At 38.3% G+C, this 13,434-nt stretch overlaps 1 protein-coding gene and 1 pseudogene across 2 annotated transcripts; one reads left to right on the top strand and one right to left on the bottom strand.

The window, feature by feature from the left end:
- The first annotated feature begins 1,485 nt into the window (after positions 1 to 1,485).
- Positions 1,486 to 10,556, top strand: LOC147545464 (uncharacterized). The gene is made up of 3 exons (XM_086673755.1): positions 1,486 to 1,521; positions 2,537 to 6,196; positions 6,505 to 10,556. The coding sequence occupies exons 2-3, from the start codon at positions 3,224 to 3,226 to the stop codon at positions 10,210 to 10,212; spliced, it is 6,681 nt and encodes a 2,226-aa protein (XP_086529881.1). The 5' UTR covers positions 1,486 to 1,521; positions 2,537 to 3,223; the 3' UTR covers positions 10,213 to 10,556.
- A 495-nt stretch (positions 10,557 to 11,051) lies between these two features.
- On the bottom strand, positions 11,052 to 12,564 carry LOC147545465 (NDR1/HIN1-like protein 13 pseudogene; annotated as a pseudogene). The gene has a single exon (XR_015239820.1). The product of XR_015239820.1 is annotated as an NDR1/HIN1-like protein 13 pseudogene (transcript).
- Positions 12,565 to 13,434: the final 870 nt, after the last annotated feature.

Consider the following 13,434-nt stretch of genomic DNA (forward strand, 5'->3'; position numbering starts at 1 on the left):
ATTTAATAATCCTTTCGAATTTGGGGATTCTTGCTAATTTCTTGTGTCTTTAGACATGTTGAAAGGAAGAGTGAGAACCTTGTAAGTAAGTTGTGATACACGTCATAGACTCTCACGTTTCGTAAGGTCGTGTTCATGTGGATTGTGGAAGAATATTAATCTATTAATTTCATTATGTAGAGATGCATGTTACCAAGCACGACATAAGAATTTATTAAAAATGGATTATTAATCAATTATTTTGTTATATAGACTTACATGTCTCCTACAGATTTGTTGTCTATCACATTTCGTATATCGATTTTTGCTACTCGGAATTCTGGATTGTGTACCATTTAACAAACTCTTTTTTGTTGCAAAATGTAGCATTTGCAAAGTAAAGCAATATATCTTGTCATGACAAAAAAGACGCTTTTGTATCATTACCATTTTTATTGTATAATATATTATACATCTGCAGAGTTTATTAGCTTCATGATCTTTTTACAAATTACATGTTTGTTTTCACCATTCACCAAAATTAATCAAATATTCTTATTATAAATAAAATTGAAAATGTTCTTACTATAAATAAATCATTCCAGAATATAAAATCACATGGTTTAAACCTCATAAAATTGTTGTCAAACATCATCAACTATTCATGTGATTTTTAATGAGAACAGTTTACGAACTATTAAAGAAGAACTTGCAAAAACTGAACTAATTCTTACTTCTCTTGGATCATTCAGATCAGTTGATTTTTTTGAAATGAACACAAGAATCATTAAAAAGACACTGATAAACCACGAAGATAACACAAAGATACGTTAATACATATGAATTAGCTCATCACTTCCTTGTGTAATAGTTGAACATCCATTCCACAAGACAGAGTCCTAAGCTCAATTTGGAAATACAAATTCAAGATTTATTGAACGTGAATTAATAAAGTAGAAGTGGATTAAATGGGTTTTAGGCCCCTTAGAATGGTCTTTAAGGGCAGATATATATGGCCTTTGGAGCTTAAATCAGACAATTATAGTGTTTTTTCAATTCATGAATCTTGATGTACGTTTGTATTATCTTTTCATGGTGTATTATTGTAATAATGATTCTTGTAGTCCATTTAAGAAAAAAAATTTATGAATTAAATAAACATTATAACAGTCTAATTTAAGATATTTTGGGCCTTCAAAGACAATAAATCAACCCCTTAAAATACGATTCTTTTTTTCTTGCAACATTAAAATTTAAAAAATCATCTTAAGAGATCTAAAACTTATCTAATCAAACATTCTATTTTGGTGCGTGTTAAACAACTACAACCTAAAATGATAGACTCGTCTAATTATTCTTCCAATAACTTCTAGACCCTTAAAATTGAGACTTCCTCCTCCAAGATAGACAAATTATATACATATATAGGAGTTACCAAAGATATTCAACTACCACAAGTAGATCTGTTTTGATCTTTAAATTACTAAACAGTAATTCCAAACGACCACAGTAGAAATGTCTTTACCCAGTCTTTAAAGGGTAGTAAAAAAATGAGTTAATTCCTATATGGCCCCCTACTTTGTGACCAGCTTCCTTTATGGTCCCCTTTTTTTCGTAAATTCAAATATAGCCCCCTTTTTTGATGTAATTGTCCTAACTACCCTTCCTTTAAATCTTTTTTCAAAATTAAAAATAAAAATATAATTCCACCTCATTTCCTCTCCCACCACACATCTCTCTCCATGTCAACTCTCTCTCTCCACATCACCTCTCTTTCCAACTCACCACTCCTCTCTCTCTCCAACTCACCACTCCTCTCTCTCTCCAACTCACCTTCATCTTCTCCGATTAAGGTCGCCGGCCGGAAAATTTTCCGGCCGGCGACCTCAAAAAAAAAAAAAAAAAAATTCCTCTCATCTCTCTCTCTCTCTTAAAGCTCCGGCGAAGGGGGTTTCCCTTCGCCGGAGCCGTGAACAGACCGATCTGGTCTGTTCACGAGCAGACCTTTAATGGCTGCTCGTGAACAGACCAGATCTGGTCTGTTCACGAGCAGACCAGATCTGGTCTGTTCACGAGCAGACCTTTAATGGTCTGTTCGTGAACATACCAGATCTGGTCTGTTCACGAACATACCCCTAATGGTCTGTTCGTGAACAGGCCGATCTGGTCTGTTCACGGCTCCGGCGAAGGGAAACCCCCTTCGCCGGAGCTTTTAGAGAGAGATGAGAGGAATTTTTTTTTTTTTTTTTTTTTTTTTTTTTGAGGTCGCCGGCCGGAAAATTTTCCGGCCGGTGACCTTAATCGGAGAAGATGAAGGTGAGTTGGAGAGAGAGAGGTGAGTTGGAAAGAGAGAGAGGTGAATTGGAGAGAGAGGTGAGTTGGAAAGAGAGATGAGGTGGAGAGAGGGGTGAGGTGGAAATAACTTTTTTTAAATGTTTTAAATTTAGAATTAAGAAGGGTAGTAATGATATTTACTTGAAAATAGGGGGCCATATTTGAATTTACGAAAAAAAGGGGGCCATAAAGGAAGCTGGTCACAAAGTAGGGGGCCATATAGGAATTAACTCTAAAAAAATCGGCCATGTGAATGAAAGAATGTAAAGTAGAAAACGTACAGCATAATCAACCGACAAAATCTTTACTTTTTCTCAATTTTCTAAAATAAACAAAAAAACTCTTCCTTCCTTTCACTGATGAATAAAGCTTCCATTAACAATTCTTTGTTTAAAAACTCCCCTCAAACATGAACAATAATGATGCCAAGTCATTAATCTTTAATTCTAAATCGGTCTACCAAACTCATTGATTCAGTGAGTTGGAAAGCATTAGAGAGAAGAGGATCCTCCAATCATCTCCATCAACCTTAACCCAAGTACCCCAACCAGCTCAAAAGTAGAAAAAAAGAGAACACAAAAGTAATCCAAGAAGGAGATTCATTTCTTCATCTTCTTCTTCTTCTTTGATATTATCATTCATCTTTGATCTTGGTGGTGGTATCTTGGTCAAGTAAGTCTAATTTAGTTCTTCATATTTTCAACTCTGATCAGTATTTAACATTCCCTACTTTTAATTGGGTTTCAAAAAGGTGTGAACTTTGATCATTTTACTCTTATATACTCATCCAAGATTCAATTTTGATTGATCTTTAGAAGTGGGTATTCTGAATTTTATTAGAATTTTGTAAGTTCTTTTTTTGTTTCAGTTTTATTTATTTGAATTTGGGAATCTACTTGTGAAAAGAGAAATGGGTATTGATTTAATGGAGATTGGAGTTTGTTTGAGAAAGGGTTTGATAATTTCAGCTAGAACTTGTTATAGATCTGCTAATAATCATCCATTCTTTATGGGTTTTGTGTTATTTTTCTTTTTCTTGTATAGATGTCTTCCTTTTGTATTTAGTTTCTTGGTTTCTTCTTCACCTGTACTTGTCTGTACTTTTGCTCTTCTTGGAACCCTATTGAGTTATGGACATCCAAATATCCCTGAAATTGAAGAAGAGAAAGAAGATGAGAAAACTAGAGAAACCCAACATGAAATTTCTTCTCTCAAATCATCTGGGTTTATTGAAAGTGATCTTGTTGTTGAGAAAGATGAAGGAGTTTCTGTTGAAACCCATGTTCAAAATGAGGTTAAAGAGAGAGATTGGGCCTTCCCTATGCCGAAAGATGATGATTTGATCACTGAGAGGACTAGTTTGATTGAGAAAGAACCAGAAGATGAAGGTACCCACAGTCAGTATCAATTGATTACAGAGGAGAGAGATTCTTATAGTCAAGAGTTTCTCAAGAAGAGAGACTTGGACGAGTTGGACGAAGCGGAACCACTGTACAAACAAGAATTCGGCGCTAAGAGAGAGTTGGACCATCTAGACGAGTTGAAACCACTGATGGGAGATTCTTCTGATGAAGATGAAGTTCAATCTTCGTATGGTGTGAAGAAAGAAATCGAACCTTTACTTAGAGTGGAGGAGTCTAGTGATAATGAGCATTTGGATGAGCTTCCTGTAAGTACACCTCATTTCGAAGATCATCATCCGTTTGGTTCTGCTCAGGATTCATCATCATGGAAAAAGATTGAAGACCATGACGATGATGAGTTTTCCGATTCAGAATCAGATGGAGCTGAGAGTTCCTCTCCTGATGCTTCTATGACGGACATTATCCCAATGCTCGACGAGCTCCACCCCTTACTTGATCTCGGAACTCCTCAGCCTGCTCATATATCGTCTGTGGATAACGAGTTCGATGCTACTTCAGAAAGATCTCATGGTGACAATGTTGAATTAGGTATGGAGGCTGAGAACCAAGAGGAAGAAGATGATGATGATGATGACGACGATGATGAGGAAGAAGAGGAAGAAAAACAGGAAAGCAATGATAATGGAGGTAAAGCTGTTGTAACTTGGACTGAGGATGATGAGAAGAATCTCATGGATCTTGGGAACTCTGAGCTAGAGAGAAACAGGAGATTGGAGAGTCTGATAGCAAGGCGAAGAGCGAGGAAGAACTTCAGAATGATGGAAGCAGAGAAGAATATGATAGATTTGGACTTCAATGGCCCACCATTTCATATTACACCCATATCAACAACTAGGCGAAACCCGTTTGATCTTCATTATGATTCAAACATGGGGATGGATTTGCCGCCTATTCCTGGTTCAGCTCCATCTGTTTTGTTACCAAGAAGAAACCCGTTCGATATTCCTTATGAACCACATGAAGAAAGACCTGATCTCACTGGAGGAAGTTTTAACGAGGAATTCACGACAGCTCAAGAGAGAGATATGTACTTCAGAAGGCACGAGAGTTTCCATTTGGGTTCGTTTTTCTATGAGGAACAGAAGCAGGAGAAGCGTGATGTTAAGTTCAGACCATATTTTGTACCTGAACACTCGTCAGACGGGGTAGGATTATCCAGATTTCACAGACAAATGAGTGATAGGAGTGATTCTAAGATGAGTTTTGCTACTGAGACCGAATCGATTTCTTCAATTGCTAATGAAGAAGATAATAGAAGTCTCGTTGAAGAACAAGAATCTCAAGAATGCGAACCCATCACACATATTGGCATTACTGAACGAAAAATCCAAGAAGGCGAATCCAGCACCCATGTCGACAATACAGCTGATCTTGTTAAATTAGAAAGTCAGTACTCTAATGAAGTCGACTTGAATAAAATCGATCAAGAAGATACCAGAGGTATTGATCTCAGCAGAAATGAGGCGAAAAATGAAAACGAAGAAAATGCTCATGAGACTCTTTCAGGGTTGCTCGATTCTGAATTTGTTGCATCTTCGTCAGAACCAAATACAAGCAATGATCAAGTCAATCCAGAAGTGGACGAAAAGCACTACACAAGGTCAAACTCTTCTTCCTCATCTGATTTGCACGAAAAGATCTTTGATGTGAACATAGACGAAGAATTGGCAAACCTTGAGCAAATAGGAGTTGAGAATGACGAGTATAACGACAATGACGAGCACCCTATGCTTACGGAAACCGAGATGAGAAGCGCAGAGAGGATTAATCCAACAGAGGAACCAGTTTATGACTTGAGCCCATCAGCTACTGAAAGGAACATCTCTAGCTTGATAAGCATGGAAGAATGGGAGAACCTGGACCAGACAAGAGCCTCTACTTCCTCGGAAGTTGTTTCAACTCCGGTCATGGTGGAAAGAACCGTTCTGCTCACGGATGAGGAACCTTCAGTACGTATTGGCAGCCCCAGGGAGATCACTCCGGCTTATGAAAGGTCATGGTCACCCTCACCAGAGCTATGCCCAATAGACGAGAATGAATCCTCTTTGACTGACATAACCCAGACCTCTGAGCATGAGGTTATAGAAGTTGGGTCTTCAGATATCAACCAGAATTTTGACGATCTTGTTGAACATGTGCTTCCATCAGTGATTGAGCAAGATGCTTCTGAGCATATTCCATCTTCGTCAGAGAGTGAATCAGAAAAGGAGGGTTCCCTGTGTGACGAAGAAAATCTTCAGTTTGAACAAGAGCAAATTCCATCCTTTAGTTCCACACAGGAGATCGGCGATGGAGTTCATCAAACTCATGGAAATGATAAGCTGGACGCCGTGGCTACTAGTTATCCAGCTGAGGTCTCATCTGAAAACATTTCTTCTCTCTTGTCAGAGGAACAACCACCATTGATGGAGGAAATGATAGTTCAGCCATCCTCTGATGTCAAGTGCGAAGAATCTCAGGTCAGTAATCTAACAATTATAGCATATTTTAAAGTTTAAACATTAAAAGCATGAAACCTTATCAATGATAGGATTTACAGAGCTTCAGCTTATCGTTTTAGCAATCTTAAAAGAGTCCAACTATCAGGATAAACCCGTGCTTCAGCTTATTTAGATTCTGGTTTCCACTAGAATTCTTTTGCTCTTTTGTTCATAGAAATAGTTGGCTCCTTGAGCGAACCAATCAATCAAATGCATTGTGTATATGTAAAAGTAGAGAGAAAAAAATTTACAAGCGACTAACCATAATTGGGTTTTCAATGCAACAGGAACGATCTGTTGTGCCTGAGATATTGATAACGGAAGCTAGTGTGTCTGGTGAAGTTAATGAGCAGAAAGATGATGATTTGCCAAGCTTCACAGATTTGCTTGATTTTACTCCTACTGCGCCGTATGCTTCTGAGGACCAGCTTAATCAAATGCTTTTCGGAGATAACTCCCATGATGAAATTCAATATGATAGTAAATATCAGGTTCCGCGCGAGTTTGATTTCTATCATGAAGAACCTGGACGCCATATCACAGAAGAAGAATTGGATGAAGAGAATGAGGGAATCGAAGAGATGGATGAAGCATTACTGTCAGAACTTGATGTTGTAGGTGACTTCAGTTTCAATGAAAAGGAAGCAAATACTAACCAAAGTGAAAAGGAGATGGAAGTGGATGGCCTCCAGACCCTTATTGGATCACAAGTCCATGACAGTTTCGACGATTTGGACAAGCTTGAGGCTGTTGAGAAGTCCACTTTTCAGGAAAATGAAGACGAGTCTCCTGAGTTCTCACTTCTCGCCCAAGAGACAAATCTAATGGATAAGGATTTGGAGCTGCCAGTTCTCGAAGCAAAATCTCTTGAAGATATTGATTCAGCCTTTAGACAACTTCGCGAGGAAGAACTTGTTGGTGAACCACTCCATGATGAATCAATGGTGGAGGAAACTCAAGTCATGTCAGCCGAGTCGTTTAAGCAATTACGCGGTGAAACACTGTCTTCAGAGGTACAAGATGAGCCAGAGGCAATAGAAACCAATTTAGAGATGCCAGTTCTTGAAGCAAGGTCTCTTGAAGATATTGATTCAGCATTTAAGCAACTCCGTGAAGGGGAAGCTGAGAAATCTGATGTTCTTGAATTAATCCATGATGAACCAATGACAGAGGAAACTGGAGCTGTATTTGCTGAGCATACCGAGCAACTTCTCGACGAACCACTGTCAGAGACAATAGAACGTAAGGATGAGGAATGTGAACTACCCACTCAAGAACAAAATATGACAGATACCGATGTAGAGCTTCCAGTGCTGGAAGCAAGATCTCTTGAAGATATCGACTCAGTTCTTAAGGAACTTCATGAGGAAGATTTGAAGTCATCGATTGTCTTTCCACAAGTAAATACCGAACCAAAAGTGGAAGAAATAGAAAATGTGGATGCCGAATTTGACCTGCGAACCCAAGAGACTGATCTGTTAGAGACCAATTTTGAGGTGCCAGTTCCAAGAGCTCTTGGAATAATCAATTCGGCTTCTGAACAACTTCGTGATGGTGAAGCTGAGAACTCTGTTTTCTCTGAAGCAGCCACTAATGAATTGATATTGGAGGAAACTGCAGTCCGGTCAGCTGATTTGATTGAGCAACCCCATGATTCACTCTTCGATGAAATAGAAAATGTGGATACCGACTTTAAACTTCCAAGCGAAGAGACAAATATGTCAGAGACCAACTTCGAGGTGCCAGTTCCAAAATCTCTTGAAGCTGTTGATTTAGCTTCTGAACAACTGGGAGAAGCTGAGAATTTTGTTGCTCCTGAAGCAGTTGATGATGAATTGATATCAGAGGAAGCTAAAGTTGTTGTTGCTGAGTCTTCTTATCAATCAGAGGAAGAACCACTATTGGAGGAAGTAGAAGAAGTGGGTGCTGATGCTAAACTTCCGATCGAAGTTCATAGTCTTTTGGAGATTAATTTGGGGATGCCAGTTGTTGAAGCAAGATCTCTTGAAGATATTGATTCTGCCCTTGAACTACTTCATGAGAGAGAAGCTGAAATTTCTGTTGTTTCTGAAGCAGTCCACAATGAACCAATATCAGAGGAAGTTGAAGATGTGCATGCTGATACTGAACTTTCCATCCAAGATCATACTCCTTCAAAAACTAGTTTGGAGATGGAAGTTCTTGAAGCAAGATCTCTTGAAGATATCGATTCAGCCTTTAAGCATCTTCGTAATGAAAAAGATGAAACCGCTGCTGTTCCAGTAGCAGTCCGTGATGAACCAATATTGGAGGAAGCTGAAATCGAGTCTCCTATGTCGTCTAAGCAACCTGAGGATAAGCCACAAGTGAAGGAAGTCGAAGATGAGCATGCCGTTGCTTTACCTGTTAACGAGCCTAGTTTGATTGATACCAATTCGGAGCTTCCAGTTCTTGAAGCCAGATCACTTAAAGATATTGATTTTTCTTTCGAGCAACTCCACAAGAGTGAAACAGAATCGCCTATTGTTGACGAAGCAGTCCAAGAAGCTCAGGTTGGGTCTTCCGAGTCTACGGAGGAAGTCCTATATGAGCCACTGATGAAAGAAACAGGTGACAGCTGTGCCGAGTTTGTACCCGTCGAAGAGCGTAGTCCGATTGCAACCGATTTGGTGCTTCCAATTGTTGAAGCTCGGTCTCTTGAAGATATTGATTTTGCCTTCAAGCAACTACATAAGGGAGAAACGGAGTTGTCTATTGTTGACGACGCAGTCCAACAGGCTGAGGTTGAGGCTTCCGAGTCTACCGAGGAAGTTCGACATGAGGCACTGATGAAGGAAACAGGAGCGAGCTCAGAGAGGTATGCCGAGTTTGTACCCGTCGAAGAGCCTACTCTGATTGAAACCAATTTGCCACTTCCAATCGTTGAAGCTAGATCTCTTCAAGATATCGATTTTGCCTTCAAGCAACTCCACAAGGGCGAAGCGGAGTCATCTATTATTCAGGAAGCAGTCCAAGAAACTCAGATTGAGTCTTCCGAGTCCTCTGAGGAAGTTCAGGATGGGGCACTGATAGAGGACATTGGAGATTCCCCTCTCGAGTTTTCAATGCAGACTGAAGAGCCACAACTGCTACATACCAATTCGGAGCTCCAAATTGTTGAAGCAAGATCTTTTGATGATATTGATTCTGCTTTTAAGCAACTCCATGAAGAAAAAGTGGAATCATCTGTTGTTCATGAAGAAGTTCAAGATGAATCAATATTGGATGGAACTGAAGTTGAATGTACCGACTCTTTTGAGTTAGTCCATGATGACTCACTGCTGAAGGAATCAGGAGATGGGCATGTTGAGTTTGCAGTAATCGCCGGAGAGCCACATCTAGGAGATACCAGTTTGGACCTTCCAGTTCTTGAAGCAAGATCTCTTGCAGATATCGATTCAGCCTTCGCGCAGATTTCCAAGGATGAAGCTAAGGATTCACATACTGATCTTAAACCAGTTCATGATGAATCAGTAAGTGACGAATCCAAACTTGGGTTTGGGGAAGTAACGGAGGAAACAAACTCTGATTCTTTAGTTGGTGTAAAACCAGCTGAAAGCAACCTCACTTCAGAGCTCCCAATTCAGGAAGCAAGGTCACTCGAAGAAACCGATTCAACCCTTCATGATGGAGGTAAACATGAGAAATCCACCCATGAATTAGCTGCAGACGAGCCCCAAGTGTTAGTGGACGTCCAAAATTCGACACAAACTCTTACAGAGTCTCAAATTCTTGCAGAAGAAGTCAATTTGCCCGAAAAGCAACAAGTAGAAGGTAAAGTAGAGGATTTACTAAAACCATACGAATCCGACGATGAATGGACTGAGGTTTCGCAGAAAGACTTGTTGGGGTCAAGCAAAGAAACCATGTCAGGATTTGAAGAAATTGGTCAAGAAACTAGACCTGTTCTTGGAGAATCAAGCTCTAACAAAGCTGGTTCTAAAAAAGAAAGCACAATCGAAAAGGTAGAGCTCTAGTTCGAGCTCTAGCTCAAGTGATTCTGATTGCGAAAAATCGAAAAGATGAGATACTACTCTTAGTTATTTTTTGTTACTACTATATATTGGGTTATTGTGAGGTTTGAGTTTGAGTTGGTGGTTATGGCTTTCATAAGATAGTTTTTTTTTTCCCTTCTGATTTGATTACTTCAAGGGGACTTGATTTGTTTAGTCCCTCTGAAGAAGTAAAAAATGAGTGTAATTTTGTTCATTTGTTCTTTTTGTTTCCTTTTGATGGAGAAAATATGCTTTTATACATGCATATTGTAAGTTATATATTCTACAATCAACAAGTTGTGATTTGAGGCTTTTTGGTATATAAATCTAAGATGGCATTTGTTTTTTTCTTCTAAGTCAGATCTGAAAACTGACTCAGGTCATATTTCAGCTTGGTTGGGTTTGTCTTATATTCAGCTTGTTTAGATTTGTCTGACTGGTAATTCGTGATTCTCCGGTGAATGGTTGATTCGGCTAATGACTAGTATATTTACATTTATGATATGACATCTTACTCCGTTACTCGAGTCATATTTCAGCTTGTTTGGCTTTGTCTGACCGGTGATTCATGATTCACCGGTGATGGTAAATTTGGCTAGTAAGCCTTTCCTATGAATGGTTGATTCGGCTAGTAATTGGTCTATTTATATTTTTGATCTGAAATCGTACTTGAGTGATATTTGAGATAGTTTGGTTATGCCGGAATTGATTTCAGACAACGAGAAAGAGAAAAAAAAAATAAACGAATTTGACTATTTGACTATAGACGTGAACTCAATTACGAAAACATATGAGTGAGTGGACAACCATATTCACCAAAATTTACAAATTTAAAATGATTTATTGATTTAATATGAAAAAAAATCAGTTATTTTAAGATCCACAATAGATAATAAATAAATTAAATATTAAATTCATCCCAATTGAATTGGAAAAATAAAACTCCAATGAAGTTTTTAAGAATCAAAGAATATCCCTATACCTAATGGGTTCTTCAGAACGACCCAACCTCTCAACCTTTTCAAATTTGTCCACAACATTATCAACTTTTCAATTAAACCCCCTCATTTGATACTTTCTTTACTTCGACCCCGTCTAGAAAATTTTCACTTTAACATCACACGTTTTCGAGACAATCGTTGATGTCACCGTTAACTTATCCACAACAATATCACACTTAATTTTAACGATAATCTCCCATGACTTGACGGAACCAATCTGAATTTTAACCGGAACTTCCATATCCAACCTTAATGGAATTTCACCATTCTTCTGTCCTTCTATCAAAGTTTTCTTGGTGTCACTTGATAACTTTAGTCCTTTATTAGTTAACGCCGTCTGAAAAATCGTTAAATTGTTACTAGGCTGATAAAAAACGGGAAACGTACCCATACCTAACTTATCGGTAGAGAGAGAAACTATAACGGAGCTTCCTTTGTTGTAGTAAAAACCTAATCTTTCATTAGGGTTTTGAATTCCGATCGTGATGTCGAATTCCGGTGAGAGCGACGACGAGGAAAAATTGTTCAACCCATGAATTGAGATCTTCTGTACAGAGTATTTAAGAGATTTAGGTTTGATGACGAAGTAGAAGACGCCGGCGGTAATGGCGATTAGTAAGAAAAGAACTGTAAGGATGACGAAAATCCAGAAGAGACAATTGCAGCAGCGATTAGGGCGATTTTTACGGCGCGTGTAGTTTTCGAAACGGCGAGCATTTTCCGGTGGTGGGATTCTGTAGATTTGATCTTTAGGGATTTGAACGACGTAAGTTCCAGAAGGAGGACTCTGTTTTTGGTACATTGGAACTAGGGTTTGATTGTTGTTCACTGATGGTACTAGTTGTTTATCGGATTCATTTTCGTTGTTGTGATTATTGTTGTTATCTTCTTGGCTTGAAAATGAATGGGTAGGGTAAATTCTGCCTGACATTGTGTTTTGATGAATCTGATTTTTCCACTGATGATGTTGATGAGCTGATTGGGGGTACTGATTGGAAAATGAAGTAAGAATAGGAAGAAAAAAGAAGACTTTGTTATTGAATTTGAAAACTTGAATTGAATTGAATTGAATTGAAGAAGAGAGAAGTTTGTAGTTGCAGAAAATGTATTGATCAACAAATTTGAGTTATCAGAATTGGGTACACTGTTTCTCTATCTAGTAGTATATGTTTCTCTGTTCAATAGTCTCTGTTTCTCTCTCTACTTATCCATTCTATTGTGTTGGATGTAATACTACTAGTACTTGTTTCTCTCTCTAAATAAGAGTGGGAGAAACATTGCACATTGGTAAATGAAAACATTAGATTACAGAACATTTTTGGCTGGAAACTTCAAGAGATGAAATGGTCCAAGACACAAGCGTGTGCGTGTGACTTACTTCCTTGCTCTCTCTCTCTCTCTCTCTCTCTCTCTTCCAATTTAATATGAAATTGACCACTTTGAGGACATAATGTCTCTGCCTAATCCCTTGCCTCTTGGGTCATCATACAACACTTCTCAAATTACCCTTGGTTTATCACTAAACGCCCACTTGGTCTCTTGCGTTTTGTGAATTGTGGAGGCAGGTGTAAACTAATCTAACAATCCTTTGTTGGTAATTTTTTTTTACCCCCTAAAGATGAATTGTGGAGGCAGGTGTAAACTAATCTAACAACACTTCTCAAATTACCCTTGGTTTGCCTCATCAAAAATTACCCTTGGTTTATCACTAATTCCATTTTGACCCCCTAAAGATGACCAACTCACCAAAATGACCCCTTAAAGATGACCAACTTCTAAAATGACCCCCTAAACCACGTTTTTGTCATATTTGTGAATGACGTGTAATTTCACTTCCAACTTTGCCCTCTCTCTTTTTTTTGTCTTCTTTTGTCAAATTGGATATTTTGTCAAATAATGAAAGAAGAAAATATACTTATAAAAAAATTATTAGAGAGAGAAAGAGAGAGACCTGACCCCGATAATCATCGAACTCCAGTGACGATGAGAGGATCTTCCACCACTAAACTTCATCTTCATTTCTTCATGATCATCATCTTCATCGTCATCATCATCTTCATCATCATCATCATATCCTGTTACCAAGAACAGGAACTCACTAATAAGCATCAAATTAAATTCATCACAATCAATTAAGTACATAACTCAATTGGTATTAGGTCATTTGTTATTACATTCCATCATTGATGCAAATCATACAGAA

Source organism: Eschscholzia californica, unplaced genomic scaffold (genome assembly GCF_041429995.1).
Source record: "Eschscholzia californica isolate CP2 unplaced genomic scaffold, dmEscCali1.0.p SCAF_4, whole genome shotgun sequence".
Taxonomy (NCBI): Eukaryota; Viridiplantae; Streptophyta; class Magnoliopsida; order Ranunculales; family Papaveraceae; genus Eschscholzia; species Eschscholzia californica.